The sequence below is a fragment of the Odocoileus virginianus genome, chromosome 20, assembly GCF_023699985.2.
Source record: "Odocoileus virginianus isolate 20LAN1187 ecotype Illinois chromosome 20, Ovbor_1.2, whole genome shotgun sequence".
Taxonomy (NCBI): domain Eukaryota; kingdom Metazoa; phylum Chordata; class Mammalia; order Artiodactyla; family Cervidae; genus Odocoileus; species Odocoileus virginianus.
Window position 1 is genome coordinate 8083056 of NC_069693.1, and position 19590 is coordinate 8102645.

General features: G+C 52.6%; 1 protein-coding gene and 1 long non-coding RNA gene across 2 annotated transcripts; one reads left to right on the forward strand and one right to left on the reverse strand.

Annotated features, from left to right (window-relative positions):
- Positions 1–2369: 2369 nt before the first annotated feature.
- Positions 2370–10126, reverse strand: CALM3 (calmodulin 3). Its single transcript, XM_020898070.2, has 6 exons — positions 9933–10126; positions 5685–5715; positions 3405–3548; positions 3148–3254; positions 2632–2767; positions 2370–2548 (listed from the first exon to the last, which is right to left on the reverse strand). Exons 1-6 carry the CDS (start codon positions 9933–9935, stop codon positions 2520–2522), a joined length of 450 nt encoding a protein of 149 aa, XP_020753729.1. The 5' UTR covers positions 9936–10126; the 3' UTR covers positions 2370–2519.
- Positions 10127–10371: 245 nt separating this feature from the next.
- Positions 10372–11530, forward strand: LOC139029822 (uncharacterized). The gene is made up of 3 exons (XR_011482052.1): positions 10372–10611; positions 10766–10890; positions 11403–11530. It is a non-coding gene; the product is annotated as an uncharacterized lncRNA (long non-coding RNA).
- The last annotated feature ends 8060 nt before the right edge of the window (positions 11531–19590 follow it).

Here is a 19590-nt window from a genome sequence, read left to right on the forward strand (position 1 = left end):
GTGTCTACTGACCGTGCACTCCCACCCCTGAGAGGGAATCAGATGGGTTTTGTAGCTGGGGACTGGGCCTCCCCACCTAATTTTTTTTGATATGGACAATTTTAAGTCTTTGACTTTGTTACAATATTACTTTTTATTTATCAAAGGATAATTGCTTTACAGAATTTTGTTTTCTCAGACCTCAACATGAGCTTGTTTTTGTTGTTTTGGTTTTTTGGCACTATGTGGGATCTTAGCTCTCCTTGCATTGGAAGGCAAGGTTTAACCACTGGACAGCCAGGGAAGTCCCAGGCTTTCTTTTCCATAGCTGCGCTTACCTTGGGGAAGTTGAGGGGCTTTCTAGGGTTTATAGTAGTTGTTCTGAGCTTTAGTCCTTTGTCTTTCGGGGCTGACTGAAGCTGTGAGCTCAGGAACACCTCTTTTCTCCCCACTGTGTTCAGTTCACTCAGCACTTAGCTTGCCAATGGGCACTGGTCACCTCTTGGCCAGAGGGCCCTGTCAAGAATTCCCCACCTGGCCTGGGCCCCCAGTCGGACCCGGCCTTCCTCTCTCCTTGGGTGATGCCCTTCCTCCTCCTGCATAGCAGGTGACCATCCATCCACCTTTCAGCTTGTCACTGGTTTGCCCCCAAACCGGGTCGTTGCTGCGATGCGATGGACACGCCTCCACCTTCTCGGGCCTCACCGTGCGGTCCTGTGTGTGGCTGACAAGTGGCCCTACTAAGGCGGGGTTGGTCCTACACACACGTGCAGGCGCCGAGCACTTAAAGCTGACAGGAGGGGACTCCCCTTGTGGCTAAGCCTCCACACTCCCAGTGTGAGGGGCCCAGGTTTGGTCCTTGGCCAGGGAACCAGATCCCACAGCAGACAGACTTTTGGGGCAGGGTTTCAGGCCTGTGCAGGGAGCAGGCCCAGAAACCAAGACAAGAAGGGAGGAGCAGTCAGGTAGTCACTGTATTTTATTGGAAAACATTGATATATATTTTTCTTCACAGCTTGAACACAAATATTGCCCGGTTTGGAAAAAAAAAGAAAAACCAAAACACTCCGAAAACGTCCACAGCTTCACGCCTACCTGCCCTTACCCTCAGCTCTTGGCTGGGTCTCCCGCTATGCCCCCCCCCTTCCCTGGAGGCTGGGTGCCACAGGGTTGACGAGAAGATTCTCAAAGCTGGGCAGGTCCCAGGAAAAGCCACTTGATCGACCTGAGGGGTGGGGTGGGATGGGGGTGGGGGCAGATGAAATGAACGGAAAAAGGAAAAAAAGAAAAAAAAAAAATCCAGACGGCCGAACTGCCCATGTTGACTTACTTGTCCCAGAGGCGAAAGTCAGAAGCCAGGTTGCGGATCATGCTCTCCGCTGGGGAGTGTGGGGGCAGGCAGGTGGGCGCACAGACAGCACAGATGGAGCTGGGGAGCCGGCCGAGCCACCACGGGGAAGCGGGAGGGGCCGGCGGGCCAACAGGACTGTTTTATTGCAGGTATGTTCTCTTGAGCGTGTGGTGGGGCACATCCTCCCAATCCCCGCCCCTCAGCTAGCCCGGCATGGTTTCAGACAAAATTAAAGAGTTTTTCAAACAAAAAGGGGTATAAAGAAAAAACGGAAGGATGAGTCGCATGTGACAAAGCGGCCAACCCCACGTGCGTTCCCACGAGGGGACTGGGATGCGGGATGGGTGGGGGCGTCACGAGGGAGCAGCGTGGGATGTTAGCACCAGGACAGCTTGAGATCGCTTCGGGAACACGGGATGGGGGGCAATGTTCAGGGGCACCAGGGGAGTGGTCCCCACCCACCCCACCTCAGGGAGCCAGTCAAACGGCTTCAGAAGAGCAGCCAATGGGATCTGAGCGCTGCCCAGCCTGGCCAGCCTCCTCACGTGCTAAGAGCATGCCAGCTGCCAAGCCTCCCTCGCCCCCTGGCCTCCTCCTGGGCCACATCCAGGCAACACCGCAGCTCCGGGCCCTCCCCACCACCCTCAGTCCTTCTGGAACGCCCCGCTGGGCACTCCTGCCCCGACAGGCTCTGGGATGGGCACAGGGTATCACAGGCTGGTCGCATGCAACAGCAAAAGGTGTGCCTCTCGCGCCCGGCCCTCCTGAGGGCCTCAGCCCCTCCCCAGCAGGTCCCGGGACAGCGCCGGCGGCCACCCTGGCACCCCAAAATAAGATGACGAATGAACAGAAACAAACCAAAAATGGGCGCGAGCCACCGGGCTGGAGGAGGAGGGCAGAGGCCCCTGAGGGGACTGGGGGCTCATCTTATGAATGCGCCAGGCCTTGGAAGATGTGAGCGGAAGGCGGGGGGCCGGAGGGAGAGATGGCGGGGGCCTGGAAGGAGACTCGGGAGGAAGAGAAAGAGCAATCATGCAGCTTGGGACAAATCTTTTGTTGCTTTATCAGATTCTCAGTCCATCAACTGGTGTTTGCTAAAACCGGGATAGGCAGGGAGTGTTGAAGAGAGTGCGCGCGCGGGGAGAGAGAGAGATCGAGAGAACGGGCATCACCAGCTGCCCGGGGGCCTTCACTTCGCAGTCATCATCTGTACAAACTCTGTGAAGGGAAAGACAGGGAGGTCAGCAGAGAGCGGGGTTCCCCCAGCTCCCGCGGGCATGGAGACGGGGCTGGCGGCTCACCTTCATAATTGACCTGGCCGTCCCCGTCGATGTCGGCCTCCCTGATCATCTCATCCACCTCCTCGTCGGTCAGCTTCTCGCCCAGGTTCGTCATGACGTGGCGCAGCTCTGCAGCGCTGATATACCCATTGCCGTCCTGCATGTTGGGGGACAGACAAAGGCACTGAGCGTGAGGCGTTCATCTGCCCGGTGTTTTCTTGGGGGTCAGTGGGAAAGACCTCAGCACATGCCGTCCTGGGTGTCAGGGGACAGACAAAGGCTCCAAGCTCGAGGTGTCCGTTCGCATGGCTCTTTCCTGGGGGGCAGCGGAAGAGAGACCCCAGTGCAGGGCCTGTCAGTCACCTCCCTTGGCATAGGCAGGGGCTTCCTGCAGTGGCAGAGCAAGCTGGCAGTGGGGCTGGAACTGGAACCCTGGCCTCTGGAAGTGGTGACTCCAGTTAGGCTGGGTGTCCCGCGACCCCACCTGTCCTACTCTCTGCTGGAGTGCCAGCGCCCCTCAGGGAAAGGCCTGCTCACCTTGTCAAACACACGGAAGGCCTCTCGGATCTCCTCCTCGCTGTCCGTGTCCTTCATCTTTCTGGCCATCATGGTCAGGAACTCGGGGAAGTCAATGGTCCCATTCCCTGTGAGGTGGGGGAGGGAGGGAGATGCTCTGGGCCTGAGCCCGGGGAGATGTCCCCAGAGCCCTGGCGGAGGAGACGCTGGTCGTCCCCCGGGCAGCTCCCCGGGGGCACTGGGAGAGGGCTGCCCTCCCGCCCTGGCTGCGGGCTCACCATCTGCATCCACCTCGTTGATCATGTCCTGCAGCTCGGCCTCAGTGGGGTTCTGTCCCAGGGACCTCATCACCGTCCCCAGCTCCTTGGTGGTGATGGTGCCGTCCCCATCCTTGTCGAAGAGGGAGAAGGCCTCCTTGAACTCTGCAGCAAGGAGCACAACGAACCAGAGGTGAGGGCATGGGAAGGCCTAGTCAGGCCCGCCTCAAGAAGCCAGAAGGGGATCCGATGCCAGCCCAAGCCTCTCGCCTCTGTACTGGGCACAGGCCGCTTCCTTCTTCCCTTCACCCCTCACGGAGCGCCTGCTCGGTGACGGGGAAAGATGCCTGCTCCGCCCGGCTCACTGGGAACACGGGGGGAAAACGGGCTGACAGTGGCCTTAGATCCTCTACATTTCTTTTTGGTCCCTAGCTTCAGGCTCTCCCTCGAGTGATGAAACAGACCAGTGTCCTGGAAGGGAGGAGAGCCAAGGAAGTCTCCATCTGAAGTGTGCCAGCCAAGGTCAGCGGCCAGGAGAGGAAGGGCAGGAGGGACTGCAGGACAGCTCTGGGTGCCACGGCATCCCACCCGACAGGGACTACCAGCCCGGCTCAGCGCGTGGGTCGGAGTGTGGGGGCGGCCGGCAGCAGGGCGCGGCTGGTGGACTGTGTGGGGTAGGCGGGGTGGGGGGTGTGGAAGGAGAGGGGACGGCTGCCAAGCCAGGAGGCCGAGGAACTGGGGGTGCCGAGTGGGAAGGCCACAGCTGGGGCCGCATCAGGAGCGGGAGAAGCACATGGCTCCTGCCCTCCCACTGGGCCCATTTTGGCACCTGGTGCTCCCTGCCCCCAAACCCTAGGGGAACAGATGCCTGGCAGCCTATTCCCAGAGGGTGTGGGCTGGGGTGAGGCGGCGGACAGTTTGCTAATGGGGACGGGGGGTGGGGGCAATGTGGAGCGTGTGTTGGTGTCAAGCGAGGGCAGAGCTGGGGCTGTGGGTGGCCGGTACGGGAGCCACACGTACAGCCGAGAGGCTTTGCCCTGGCCCGAGCCTCTGGGCCCTGGAGACTCCGAGTCTCCTGGGGGATGCTGGTGCCTCCCTGTGCCAAGGCCTTGTTGCTCTCAGGGGTCACGCGGGTACCCTGCGCTCAGGATCACTGAACAACAAGGCAGTTCTCTGCTTTTCCTTGGTGGGTCTCCAAAGTTCAGAAGCTGAAGATGTGGGGGAAGGAGGGGGAGAGGGAAGTAAAGAAGAAAAGGCAAGCCCACGCCCGTCTCCCCCACTTCAGAAGCTGGGCTCTCTGCACGTGTCACATGCAGCCTGTGGGCCCTGACAGCAAAGCCGGCTCCAGGGGGTACTTCGTGCTGGCCCATGGCTGTGGGACGCATGGCTGTGGGAGCTGGTCTCTGTCCTTTGTAGTAGCTCACAGTCTGGGGGGGGCGCGGGGGGACAGGACACGGAAACCTTCTCAGCACACAGTACTTCCTGTAGCTGTGGTCACAGGGCTTTAGGGGAGCCTACAGAATGAATTACATAGGACTCAAGGACTTCTTTAAGCTTACTGGAAGATATGTGATTGTTCCCTTGTTCATTTAGTTATTTAGCCAACAAAAATGTATGCAGCAACCATTATGTTGCAGGCACCAAAGGTACAGCAGGGACCAACACACAAAAAAGCCCCCAGTGTGGATCTCATCTAGTGACAGGGAGATGCAGTCGGCAGGCATCAGAGATTAATTTCAGATGGTGAGAAAGGCTAGTAAGGAAACAAGAGAGTGATGGAAGCCTGTTTATTTGAGATGGGGTCAGGGAAGGCCTTTCCAAGATGACATTTGAATCAAGACCAAAAAGAGGAGAAGGAGCTGCCTGGTGCAAAGAGCTGGGGGAAGACACATCCGGCCCAGGAAGAAGTGAGTGCAAGCATGCGCGAAGGGGAGTGCATAGGTGGGAGTGACAAGCCCTCCCTTGGGTGGCTCCTGAAGTGGGCCAGGAGCCCTGCAGGGAGTTGACCTTCTGAGCCTAACTGGCAGGAGCCAGGACAGACGGCTGGGCTCACCCTGCAGCCACCAATTAAAAGGCCTGGTAACCCCTGGCCAGGAGAGGAACACGGCCCTGCCGCCTGAGGAGGGCCTGGCTCAGGACTGTGGGGTCTGGTGTCACTGGTGCGCTCTCATACACGTGAGTTTCTCTGTCAGATGCTCCTCCTGGCTGGAGTAAGACTTGGCTGGGGATGCAGAAGCATTCATGCGGCAGGGTGAGGGGAGGAAAGGGGGATGGGGGAGGGAAGGAGGGAAGCAAGCTCACCTGCGATCTGCTCCTCGGTCAGCTGGTCAGCCTGGAAAAGCAGGAAGGAGAAAGTTAGTCACAGGCTGGCACATCTTTCCTTGCTCAGCCCAGCCCCCGCTGGTGCGGCCAGCTCCACATGGCAGTCCATGTACCTGGGCAAGGGCGGTCATGCCAGAGCCAGTACTGGATCAAGTCTGGTGATTCAGGAGGCTGGAGACCCAGGCCAGCCTGGCCCAGGGCCCTGGAGCCAGCCCCAGCCCGGCTGCACCTGCACTGGTTCACGTCTCAGCGCCGTCACAGCCGCTGGGAGCCCCAGAGGCTGAGTGAAGGGAGCAGTTGCCCTGGAAGCCTAATCAAGCAGCTCTTCTAGAAGGCTCCAAACTGAAGCAGGCCAGGCCCAGGGTAGGCAGCCGGCTCTTTCCTAGTTTCTATGTCACCAATTTGGAAGCACCAGGTCCAAGCACTGCAGACCCAACTGGCAACAATTCTGCCAACTGGTGTCTGTGGAGTGCCTGAAAGAACCCTGGGCAGGAAGGGGGGCAGCCCCAACTCTCTTCGGCGAGGGGCACCATTCACTCCACTGCTCCTTTGGGGCAGGAAGGGTGAGTGTCAGGGAGGGGACTGCAGCAGGCATGGCGCTGGTGGCAGAGGCTGGAGGACTCAAGTCACCTCCCCCTGCTGCGCTGCAGTTTTTAACCCTTGCGGCCCTGGCCACTCTGGGGAATGGCCAGTCGGGGTCGGGCAGCCCCTGCTGCCCGCCTGCCGGGTTTGGGGGCGGGGCAGAGGAGAAGCAGAGGCCAGCCTGTCCTGAACCAACCCAGCAGAGGGATCCTCTGGGGGAGGAGCCACGTGGGGATGGGGGAGCTGAATCCCAACGTTTAGCTTTAGGCAGTAAAACAGGAATCTTCCTTGGGGTCCCTGAGTGCTGCCAGAAGGTATGGCTCACCCTTAGACCACTGCCTCCTTCCTCATTTCCTCTTACAACTAGGGGAAGGGGCTCCACATCTACAGCAGGCTTCCAGCTCTGAGTCTGAGAGCCCCTCAAACTAAGGCATGCCACTGTGTGTACTAGCGTTATTCTACACAGAGATTCCAGAACTTCCTTGGGAATCCAGCAATAGCCCCACCCCCACCCTTCTGCCCCATCCCAAATGTGAAGACCAATCACTTCAGAACAAGTCTGACATGTCCTTTTGCTTTCTCTTAAATATAAAGGAAGAAGGACTCGAGGCTAGGCCCCAAAGAGAGAGAACAGGAGGGGAAATCAGGGTGATGATTACAGAAGGGAAATGGCTAAGGGTGGGGGAAGCAGGAATGTAGAGAAGGAAATACAGCACACAGGCACATTCTGGAAAAGTCCAAAGTCTAAAGGGAAGGTTAGGAGGCCAAAAGGAGATACTTCTGCCCCGCTTTCAAAAGAGACCCAGGGCTGCCAGGCTCCTGCATGGCAGCCTGGCAGCCCCAGGCCCACGAGCCCTTTGCTCCTCTGCTTCCCTTGGCTTCTATGGGCAGAGAAGCTGAGCCGATCGCCTAGGTCCTGACACCCGAGGAAGCTGCTGGGGGAAAGTGAGAAGACAGGATGGGCTTCTGTTACCAAGGCCAGGCAGTGCCAGGGGTGGGGAGGAGGGCCGGGGGGAGGGCTGCCTTCCCCCAGCTCTCATCCATTCCCCTGGCCTACGTGCTAAGGGCTAGCCCAACCAGGACCCTTCGAACCCCTGCCACACCATTTTGGGCAGCACCCGCAGGGGCTGGGGGCAAGGAGGCTGGGGCAGGTTGCGGAATGCCCGAGTGGTGCTGAAGGCTGGTTGTCCACCGCTCCCTGCCGCCAAGCTGCAACGCGCAGAGGAGGCACTGCCACTGTTCCAGGCTTGCTGCAAATAGGCGTGGCTCTGCCTGTAGGGCCGTCACACTCCCTTCCTCCCTCTTAGGAAGACCCTCTCCCCTGCGTGGGGAAGGAAAAGGGCCCAGCTCCCAGCTAGAGATCTCAAAGCAAGGCTGCTGCCCAAAAAACTGATCACTGCTGGGGATCCCTTCCTTCTCAGGGCTTTTTCCCTTTCCAAATCTGCAGATTTTCAGCTTTCACCAAAAACTATCTGCAAAATAACCCAGCTGGTCCCCTGCTTCCCCATCCCTTCAGGCTCCAGCAAGAGGCTGGACAAGGAAAAAAAAAATCTTGGGGTGGGGGAGGGAAAAGGGTATTATTTCTCTGCCTTGCCCCAGACCCCAGCCAGTGCCAGAGAGCAGTGTTAGATGAGATCAGAAACCAAGGCCAGGGCCCCTCACCCGGGCCAAGGAGGAGCCACAGGGCTCAGGCCAAAGTCCAAAACCAGTTAACAGTGACTTGTTCCACCCATACCTTGCTAATTACAAAGGGAAAGAGAAACTAGTGGGGCCAAAGCTCAGGTCTTATTTGGCAGGTGGGGGCCTCCTGGCGCCTGTCAGTGATTCAGTGCCCGTTTAGCAAGGCTCTGCTGGGGGAAAATGGGGTAGCGGCGAGAGGAGCCATCAGGCCTGTGTCAGCAAGTATGAGATCTGATACACAGCAGCGGCTGCCTGTTTTCCCCAGCCTTGCCAGGGAGGGTGGCTGCACACGGCTCCGAGGCTGAGCCTGGGGGGGCTGGAGGCTGTGGGTGGTGGGGACCAGGAAAGAACTAGTCTGCTGGTTTTCTCTCAAAGCCCGAGCTGTAGGAATTAACAGAAGCACTCAGGGAGGGCCCCGAACGGAACAAGTGGCCCTGGGGCTGATGAAGGGGTCCCTCTGGAGGTCCTCTCTGCAGCCCCCACCACGAGGCCATAGGAACAGGCGTGCGATTGTCACCGACGCCACACTGTACTGCACTGTCATTTGGCACAAGTGAGGAGATGCAGAGCGGTGCATGGAGCTGGAGACCAAGTAAACCCAGCATTCCTGTTTGGAAAAAAACAGCTCTCTGGGTCTGAAAGGGGCAGCAAGCAGGTGAGGTTCAGGGCTTTAAAAGCTGGCTCATTTGAGGCATCCTAAACTTTGCTCCTCCCCACCCCCATCTCATGCGGCTTCAGTGCGCAATAGAGGCCCCACCAACTCCGCCCACCTGCTCCCACTGCCTGGTGCCTCCTGCCCAGCCCCATTCTTCCTGGGAAAGGGACCCTTGAGCCACTCCCTCTGGCTTCTGCAGCCCACTCCCCATCCAGACTGAACAGTCTTTGTCCCGGCTTTGCCCTGGAAACTTCCAGGGAGCTACCCACCACATCCACCTCCAACCCTAGGCCCACCTCTGCTGCCATTCATTTTCTTTAACATGTCCCCAGATCGCCTTCCATCTCACCTCCTACCACAGAAGCCAAAGTTCTCTCCCACCCCTCGCTTTGGAAACCCATCTCTTCATGAACCCAAACACAATGCCCCCCTTCCCCCCACCAAAACCCACAATTTCCCTTCCTAGTTCAATAGTCTCAACCCAATAGGAACCTCAGAACCTTCTCTGGCTGCCCCTCACATCAACCACAAGGCGCCCTGTCCCCCCACCACTGACAAGCTCACCATCCCTTTTTGACCCCTTCCCCGACCCCATCCCTTTCAGTCCCCATAGGCTTCCAGGGCATCTTCTAACCTTGGCTGCCACCCACCCCAGGCTCTTCCTTCCAGAGCATGCACCTCACCCTCCTCCTCCTTCCTCTGCAATGTCGGTCCTTGGAGAACCCCCTTTTCTCCCCTCAAGGGTCTGATCTGCAGAAGTGACTCTCCTCCCTGCCTCCCGGGAGGGCTCCCCCTCCACCCAGGCCCAGCTATCCACCACCCCCTCTCAGGGAGTTCCCCAGAAGCCCGGCGTCCCTCCGATCCCCCTTCCCTGCTACCTATTAGGACCCAAAAGCCTTTATCAGGGCACAAGTCACCTCCTTCCCTAGCCAATGACTCTTACCTCGCTCCCCTGGAATCCAAACACCCCACCTTAGCGACCAAACGCCCCATCCAGGGTCCAAGAGTCCAGATGCTCCATCCTCGACTCAAATGCCCCCTTGGAGGGCTCAAGTGCCCTTTCTGGGGTCTAGACACCCCATCTGGTGCTAACTGTCGCTTCTGGAAGCCCCCAACTCCCTTTGGGGATCCAAACGCCCTCCTGTGGGTTCAAATGCCCCCGATCGAGAGGCAGAGAAGGGTCCAGAGGCGCTCTCCGGGGCCCAAACGCTCCTCCCCCTCCATTCTGAGTCCACTCGTGCCCTCGGGGGTCCTGCTCTGCCGCGTCCGCCTCAGTGTCCACAGCCTCGGCGGCTCTCAGTCTCACTCACCATGGCGAGGGCCGGGTATCCGGAGCGCGGGTATCAAGGGTCCTCCGGCGGCGGCAGCAGCTGCAGCAGCTCGAGCTCCGCCGCGCGTCTGCGCCTCCACACTCACTGCCTGCAGCGCGCGCGCCGCCGCCGCCGCCGCCCGCCCCAACGGTCCCTCAACGGCCGCCGCGCGCGCCCCGCCTCGCCTGGCCCCGCCCCTCCCGGCCCGCGCGCCGCCGCACTGCGGCTCCCATGGATCCCTCCGCGCCTCTCTCAGGACTGTCGGGCCCGCGGCTCTCTCACTCCTCACAGGGTTGGGTTTATGGCCGGCCGCGCGCGCGCGCGCGCACCCGCTGCGGGACTACTTTCCGTCGCCATGCGCCCCGCCCCCTGTGCCCACTCTACTTTCCTCCTCGGCGGAGGGGCACCGCTCGGCTGGCGCGTGACGCGTCCATGTGTGAGACGCGCCGCTATTGGGTCCGGGCCACGGCGGAAATAAGAACGCGGTGCCGATTGGTCCGGCCTTCCCTGCAATGCGTCAAACTGGGGCGAGCCACTGCGTGGTGGCGGTGGGCAGCCTGAAGTGTGTGACTGTGTGGAGCCATGAGGCGTAATGAGGCGAAGGGGGAAATTGTATGACTGCTATAGAAGCCAATACATCGTCTTCGTGGTCAGGGAATGGTAAAAAGGGTGGCGGAAGGTACAGAAGTACTTTCTTGGTTCTCCCCTCTGACAAATGGAAGATGGTGCAATCCAAAATGCTGGTCGGAAGCCTCGCCCCCAATTGGGCCCTCGGGGTGGCGGGGTCTTCAAGGTTCAGCTTTTAGCCTGAAAGTTCCACTCTTCGCCCGTAGGGGCAGGTGTCTGCACCGTGAGACACACTCCACAGGTGTGCGAAGCCCCTCTCCTCGCTTCACTTCACTTTTAATCGGTTCAGGGTCTGTGAAACGGGCCGTTCCAGGACAGCCCTGGGAACAAGGTATTCAGTCATTCATTCAATAAGCCTCAGTGGGGCGCCTGCTGTAATTCGGGGATCTGTGCTTGACTGGGCGGGGGAGACCAAACTTCCCAGCCATTGTCCTGCTGTCTTGTAGACTACCTGAGTCTTGCACTCCTTGTTCTAAGTTTCCAACCACAGAAGGAAGAAGAGTGGGAAAGTTAGCTGAGACTATTTACGGGCGCTCAGAAACGGCAACCCCTCCTGCCCCCCAATTTCTCTTGTTTTGAATTAGGGCTATATTTGCGTCTGTGCTCTACCCCCTCTCAGTGATTGGCTGACGAGTGGCACGTGAGTCAAGCTGGACCAGTCTTTATGTTACACCTGGAACAGCATGTAGGCTGAGCCAATGAGAGGCCTTCCCTGGGTTTTTGGATCTAGTCTTTTGGGGGCAGGAAGTCTTTTCCTTTTGTGTGGTGAGGCTGTGAAGAAATAGGTCTGGACCTATCTATGACATTTTTCACACTCTGAGGAAAGAATAAAACTGATTCCAGGGAGAAGCAATGAAGAGGTGGAGTGAGAGATCCTGTTGCCATTCCCTTCACGGATTCCAGCTTGAGGCCAGCTGCCTCATGCCAGGATTTTGATGATATGAGCTATTAAAATGTCCCATTTATCCCAAGCTGGTTTGAGTTGAGTTTCTGTCACTTAAAACTAAAGAATTTGTGATGGATGTGACCCAGGCTAAACTCTGTCTTGGTCATCAGCGTTGGCCCTGAAACAGAGAGGGCCAAGGACCCAGTCATCATTTGCTGAACAAATAAGCAAAGGAAGTCACACTCATGCTCTCTCTCCCTGTTTCTCCTCTCCCTGTCTCTGAGTCTCAGTTTCTACCAGGAAGACCTTACCTTCTGAATTACTTAGGTGGGCTTCCCTGATGGCTCAGAGGTTGAAGTGTCTGCCTGGAATGTGGGAGACCCCTGTTTGATCCCTGAGTTGGGGAGATCCCCTAGAGAAAGAAATGGCAACCCACTCTAGTACACTTGCTTGGAAAATCCCATGGAGGGAGGAACCTGGTAGGCTACAGTCCATGGGGTTGCAAAGAGTTGGACACGACTGAGCGACTTCACTTTCTTTTTTTCTTTCACTATGAAATGATAGATATACTACTATCAGCACGTTTGAACACATACTGTGTTCCAGGCACCATTTCACCTGCTGTTATTTCATTTAATTCTTACAACCTCCCTATGAATTTGTTACTTTCACTTTCCACCATTTGAAACTTTTATTGCCACTGGAATTAATGAGATCTGAAAGGTATAAAGCATTGACCAGGAACAGAGAAGGGAAGTAGCTTGCCTCTGGTCACCCAGTAGGAGGCAGAGTCAGGATTTTAACCCCAGCAGTTTGACTGAAAACCTCACACTCTTAACCACATTATACGACCAGTGAGAGAGACCTTACTTGTTTTCCATTATCCATTTTCCCTGTTTCCCAGCCTAATAGAATTTTAGTTGGGCACATTGCCATCCTAAGTAAAAACAACATTTCCTAACCTTCCTTGCAGTTATGAGTCCTCATCTGACAGAATTCTGGTCCAAAAGGATGTGAGCAGAAGAGATACATGAAACTTCTGGGTATACCCTTAAAGGGAGAGGACATACCTTCCCTTTTCTTCTTGCCTGCTGGTAGGGCGGCATGAGACCAACGGTGACCGTTCTCACCTGGGACTTTGATGATTTTCCTGAGAGCCCATCTTTCCTTCCCCAGGGCCAAACTTTTATTTGAGAGGGAAATAAACTTCTATATCACTTAAGCCACCAGTATTTTGGATCACTTGTTTATAACATATACATGTCCTCTCTTTGGTTACTGCCCTTGTTTTGGTGGAAGCCGACTCTTGTGCCTAATTTAGTGAGAGGTCACGTGGTTCAGGTGTTAACCAATCAGCATGTCCTACTTCCATACCTCTGACTGCTTCAGAGCCAATTGTATGACTTTTTCTCTCTTTTTTGTATTTTTTGTATGTGTGATATAATTTACACTCAGTAAAATGCCACAGATCTTAAGTGTTCAGTTGAATTGTATACACCCATGTAATCACCACCCAAGACGAGTTATAGAACACTTCCCTCACCCCAGAAGTTAGATCCCTGTGGCTCTTTCCAGTCGATTCCTGTTCCCCTCAAGCAACTGTTGTTCTGGCTTCTGTCACTGGAGATGAGTTCTGCCTGTTCTAGAATTTTGTAGAAATGGAATCCATATAGCATGCATTTTTCTGGTCTTGGCTTATTTCACTCAATGTAATATTTTTAAGCAAAAGTTGCATGGAACATACTTATACTAAAATATATTTTTTGTTGATCTGGAACTCAAATTCAACTGGAGTCCTGAATTTCTAATTGCTAAATCTGATGATCCTAATCTCAAAGTGCTTTCTTTCCAGGACTGGGAAATGATTTTAAGTGACTGTACAGGGGACCACCTGGATTTCCAGGCTTTGGGGTGTCTTATGCTATAGCCCAGCAAGAATCTTGATGGCAGCTTCAAGTGTTCTGAACTTTAGGAAGGATCAGTCAACTAAAGCTCAACCCCATTATTGTCAGGGAAATTCAAATTAAAATCACAATAACACACCAGTTCACATCGACTGGACAGTCACCGAGCCCAATAATATCTGTTGCTGGGCCCATACCAGCATCTGGTGACCTTGTTATTTCTCTGACCTCATCTCCCTACGCTCTCACCTTCATGCTCTCTCTTTCAGCCATATCAGCCTCTTTCCTTGAACACATATGGCTGATTCCTGTGTATGACCCTCTGTATTATTTCCTCTCCTTCAAATACTCTCCCCACAATAGTCATGTGGTTTGTCTCCTCCTTAGCTTTGTTCAAGTGACACGTCCTCAGTGATGGCCTCCCTTGATCATCCCATTTAAAATTGTAACCCAACACTCCAAATTCCCTTTCCTTTGCCTTATTTTTTCACAGGCATGACAATCTTCTCAAATAAGATATACTTTTCTTATTTATTCTTTTTACAATTTGATTCTCCCACTGGAATACAAGCTCCATGAGGTCTGGTCTTCTTTTTTTTTTTTTTAATTTTTGTTTATTTATTTATTTACTGTTGCCTGTGCTGGGTCTTCCTTGCTGCACAGGCTTTTGTCTAATTGCAGAGAGTGGAGGGCTACTGTCCGGTTGTGGTGCATGGGCTTCTCATTGCAGTGGTTCCTCTTGTTGTGAAGTACGGGCTCCAGAGTGCTGTGGGCTTCAGCAGTTGTCATGCCTGGTTTCATTAGTTGCAGCTCTCGGACTCTAGATCACAGAATCAGTAGTTGTGGTGCACAGGCTTAGTTACTCTGGCAGCATGTGGGGTCTTCCTGGTTAAGGGATCAAACCCGTGTCTCCTGCATTGACAGGCAGATTCTTTACCACCGAACCACCAGGGAAGCTTGGGTCTGGTCTTTCTATTTTGTTTACTGTTGTATCTTCAGTACCAAAAGTAGAGCCAGAAATATAACAAGTGCTCAATAAATATTTTTTTAAAATAACTAGATAAAAATGGGGAGGTGGAAATTCTCCTGCAGTGCTGCTGGGAGAATATATTGATACAGAGACTCTAGTGAGTGTCCCTTGGAGAACAGGCTAGGTTATAGTACAGTAACAAGTGCAAAAACCTCAGTTAACACAGTAAGTTTCTTTCTCATTCACATAAAATCCACCTAGGGTCTTAGTCTCTCCATGGTACAGCTGTCCTCCATGTGGTCACTCAGTGTCCCAGTCTCTTCTCTCTCCCCTGAAGTCCTCTTTGTTGCCACAGCAGGAGAAAGGAGACTAGAGAATGTCCCAGGGAGTTTTCATTGTCTTAGTCGAAGTGACATCTGTCACTTCAGCTCACATTTCATTGTCCAGAACCGGCCACATGGTCCCATGAAACCGCTGAGGGATAGAGAAGTGCATTTTCTTGTGTGCCTCTGAAGAAGATATAGGAAACAGAACATGGTGACCATATCATGGTCTTGGTCATGGAGCGCTAATTGATCACCTCTATAGACAACTTGGACATGTACATTTGCTAAAAATCTAGCAATTCTGCTCTTAAATATATCCTTGATCATTTCAAATTGTTTTTTTGTTTGTTTGTTTGTCTTTGGTTTTTCTTTGGCCATGCCCCATGGCGTGTGTAATCTTAGTTCCTTGATCAGGGATTGAACCTGTGCCCCCTGCAGTGGCAGCATGGAACCCCAATCACTGGACCACCAGGGAAGTCCCTCAAATTGTTTTGGATGAGCTTCACAATAAGAACCACATTTTACATCATAACACAGCCATATTTCATATACATACATATATTTTCAGAAACTATATATTTAGTCTGAAACAAAAATTTCAGAAACAGAACTTAGTCTTATTATGGGCAAGGCACTCTTGATGTTTTTGAAACTATTCCATTTCATGTTGCAGAAGTTATGCTCATTGTGACCTACTGATTCTACCAGCCTCATCATGTGTGTGTAGGTGTGTATGTGTGTGTGTCTGTGTGTGTGTTAGCACTTCCTTACTTTCTTGCCTTATAAACTGTTTCAGACTCAGATTGTATAGTTCCTGCTTCAGTCCTAGAATCAATCATTTCTCTAAGGAACCTTGGCCCCTTTTGTTGGAGAATGATGTTAGAAATGAAGATCTGGGCTCTGAGTGTCCTTGTTGCTATTGATGGTTGCTTTTTTGAACTCCACCTCTTTGCATTGTTATAGTTATTGCTCCAAGTATCCTTAAATTGATCACCTATCTGCAATTACTACTACATTACCTTTTCTTTAAAAATCTTAATGGTTATCTCACGTGGTCTGGAGGCAGATGAGACCAGGATTGGTTCAGTGGCTTGACGATGTCACAAAGAACCCAGACATTTTTCTCCTTCTGCTCTGGTATCTTCAGTATTTTCTGTCTTAAGCTCATTGCTTTATGGTGGCAAAATGGCTGCCACAGCTTCAGACCTTACTTCCCAAGGCAGTAACTGAAGTCAGGATGGAATGGAATAAGATTCTGTTATTTCCCTTTATCAGAGAGAATAAATCTTTTCTCAAAACCCCTTCAAGTTTAATTGGCACATAATGGATCACATGATCACACCTAAGTCAATCGCTAGCGAACAGGAACAAGGTTTAGACCAATCAGGGTTCACCTTTTGGGACAAGACTGGCTTTCCTTGAGCACCTTGTTACCTGACACCTGGTCAATGCTGGGGCTGGGTTAGCAAGAGAGAGGGATGTGTGGTAGGTAAAAGGTCCACCCCATGGAAATGTTTTGGATTTTTCTTGGGAAATTCCTGGGGGAAAGAAAAAAGGAGGAGAGTTAAGTTGTCTATGATATGGGGAGACATTCTTAATCCCTTTCTGTGTGTGTGTGTGTGTGTGTGTGTGTGTGTGTGTGTGTTAGTCTGTCATGTTAGCTCAGTCGTGTCTGAATCTCTGTGATCCTAAGGACTATAGCTGTCAGGCTCCTCTGTCCATGGGATTCTCCAGGCAAGACTGCTGGAAGGGGTTGCCATTCCCTTTTCCAGGGGAATCTTCCCAACCCAAGGATCAAACCCACATCTGCATTGTAGGCAGATTCTTTACCATCTGAGACACCAGGGAAGCCCAAGCCCCTTGCTTTTCTTGTTTCTATTTTGTCCCCAAACTTTTTCTCCCAAAGAAGTTTCCTCAAATTCACCTTCCTTCTGAAGCTGATTCATCCCAGCATTACTGTGTGAGGGCATCCGGGGCTGGAGTGTTGGCCCTAGTGTCTTCTATGTGTGGCTTCCACGTCTGCACCCAAGCAGCTGTTACAGTTGCTAAATAGGCTAAGTCACTTCAGTCATGTCTGACTCTTTGCAACCCCATGGACTGCAGCCCTCCAGGCTCCTCTGTCTGTGAGGAGGTATTCTCCAGCTAAGAATACTGGAGTGGATTGCCATGCCCTCCTCTGAGGGATCTTCCCGACCCTGGGATCAAAACTGTATCTCTTATGTTTCCTGCATTGGCAGGCGGGTTCTTTACCACTAACGCCACCTGGAAAGCCCCAATTAGCAGGAAGGCAAAAAACAGGCCAAGAAAGGCATTTAGGGACTTCCCTGGTGGTCCAGTGGCTAAGACTCCATGCTCCCCAATGCACAGGGCCCAAGTTTGATCCCTGGTCAGGGAACTAGATCCCACATGTTGCAACTAAGAATTCAGATGCCACAACTAAAGATCCCACATACTGCAGTGGAGATCGAAGATCCCACCCGTTGCAAAAAAGACCCAGTGCAGCCAAATAAATAAATAGATAAATATATTTTTAAAAGAAGAGCATTTAGGGTTGTCACTGAGAAGATTCAGTAGTTAGGGTAAGTAATTCGAGATGCTGTAACAAATAAACTAAGTCTCAGTGTCTTAACACAAAACTATATATCTCACTTATACTATGCCTAACATAGCAGTTCCTTTTAGGCAGATGGTCTACAGAGCCCCAGTTCCTTTTCTTTTATGGTCGTGCTCTCCCCAGCGGGTTTCCCAGGTGACGCTAGCAGTAAAGAATCTGCCTGCCCATGCAAGAGATGTAAGAGTCGCAGGTTAGATCCCTGGGTCAGGAAGATCCCCCAGAGGAGGGCATGGCAACCCACTCCAGTATTCTTGCCTGGAGAATCTCCATGGACAGAGGAGCCTGGTGGGCTACAGTCCACAGGGCCACAGAGTTGGATGCGAGTGAGCAACTTAGCACGCACGCATGCATCCCCTGCACACTCAGACTTCTCTTCTGGATCCTCTATCCAGCCAGAATTTGTGAAAAGAGAGGGCATAGAGCATCATGTGGTTACTTGTCCTGGAAGTAGCGCATGTATTTTGACCGCATTTCATTGGCTAGAACCCAGACCCACGGCCAGCTGTAACTGCAAAAGAGACTGGGAAACCTATCTGGCCATTTGCCCAAGAAGAGGAAACAAGATTCGATGGACAGTGGACATTTATTGCCACAGGAGATGACCCAGACATTGCAAATGTCACTTCTGCTTGTATCCTGTTGGTCTAAAATTGTTCATGGCCACTTCTAGCTGTAAGAGAGGCTGATTTTGTAAAACTGATAACTTTATGGATCTTTAAAACTATGATCGTCTTAACTTTAAGAATTAACTTTGGGGAAGAATTGGCATGTCCTCTTTTGAAATTTCCTCATTTGACGCCTACTAATGTGGGATAGTCTAGTCAAGGCTATGGTTTTTCCAGTGATCATGTATGCATGTGAGAGCTGGACTGGGAAGAAAGCTGAGCACCAGAAAATTGATGCTTTTGAACTATGGTGTTGGAGAAGACTTTTGAGAGTCCCTTGGACTGCAAGGAGATTCAACCAGTCCATCCTAAAGGAGATCAATCCTGGGTGTTCATTGGAAGGACTGATGCTAAAGCTGAAACTCCAATACTTTGGCCACCTCATGTGAAGAGTTGACTCATTGGAAAAGACTCTGATGCTGGGAGGGATTGGGGGCAGGAGCAGAAGGGGACGACAGAGGATGAGATGGCTGGATGGCATCACCAACTCGATGGACATGAGTTTGAGTGAACTCCGGGAGTTGGTGATGGACAGGGAGGCCTGGCGTGCTGCGATTCATGGGGTCCAAAAGAGTCGGACATGGCTGAGTGACTGACCTGAACTGAACTGAATGTGGGATAGGATTATTTCTAGGTATTTTAAAGTATTTTTGCTGACAATGTGAAAGGAGCCCAATTTCCTACAACATTCTCTAGCAGCCCAGGGTCTATTGACAAGGTGATTTTTTATAAATGATCTTCAATCCAGCCTCCTATTGAAAGCGTTACTTGCTCAGTCATATCTGACTCTTTGCCATCTTATAGACTGTAGCCCGCCAGGCTCCTCTGTCCATGGAATTCTCCAGGTAAGAATACTGCAGTGGATTGCCATTCCCTTCTCCAAGGATCTTCCCGACCCAGGGATCGAACCCGGGTCTCTCACACTGCAGGTAGATTCTTTGCTGTCTGAGCCCCCAGGGAAGCCTGCTACTGAGGTCGATTCTAATACTATATCAGTTTGTTCTCTGGATTATTTCTAGGTTACTGAAGATTCACTTTTTCGCTCAGGGTCATTGCTGCTCAAAATATTGTTCTTTCTTTCTTTCCTTTTGCTTTTTGGCCCCACTGTGCAACATGTGGGATCTTAGTTCCCTGACCAGGGATGAAAGCTGCGCCATCTGCATTGGAAGCTCAGAGTCTTGAATGCTGGACCACCAAGAAAGTCCTAAGACATCATTGTCTGTGCCACCATGATGCAACCTTTCTTAAAGTATGCTCTGTTTTTGTCTCCAGGATGTGCTTCCAAGTCACTGTCACCCATGCCCAAGGTTAGATACATGCAGATAGCCAATGACATCTGCAGGTTGACTGCTGCCTGACTGACATTTGTTGAAGAGGAGGTTTGCATTCAGACATGTTGAAATGAACAACCAAGAATCAGTATTATTCATGGATACATTTATGTACATATTTTCTGGATCATTTGATAATAAGTTGCAGACCTCATGTCAGATTACCTCTAGATGCTTAAATGTGAATTTTCTAAGAACAAAGACTTTTGCTTATGCAATCATAGTTTGTATGTGTTAGTTGCTTAGTCATGTCCGACTTTACAACCCCATAGACTGCAGCCCACCAGGCCCCTCCGTCCATGGGATTCTCCAGGCAAGAACAATGGAGTGGGTTG

What these genes read in the sequence shown, in the direction of transcription:
- CALM3 (XM_020898070.2), bottom strand. An exon ending in CCTTCCGTGTGTTTGACAAG is followed by an intron (nt 2,768 to 3,147) that starts GTGAGCAGGCCT and finishes CCCAACATGCAG; the next exon opens with GACGGCAATGGGTATATCAG. An exon ending in CGGCCAGGTCAATTATGAAG is followed by an intron (nt 2,549 to 2,631) that starts GTGAGCCGCCAG and finishes TTCCCTTCACAG; the next exon opens with AGTTTGTACAGATGATGACT.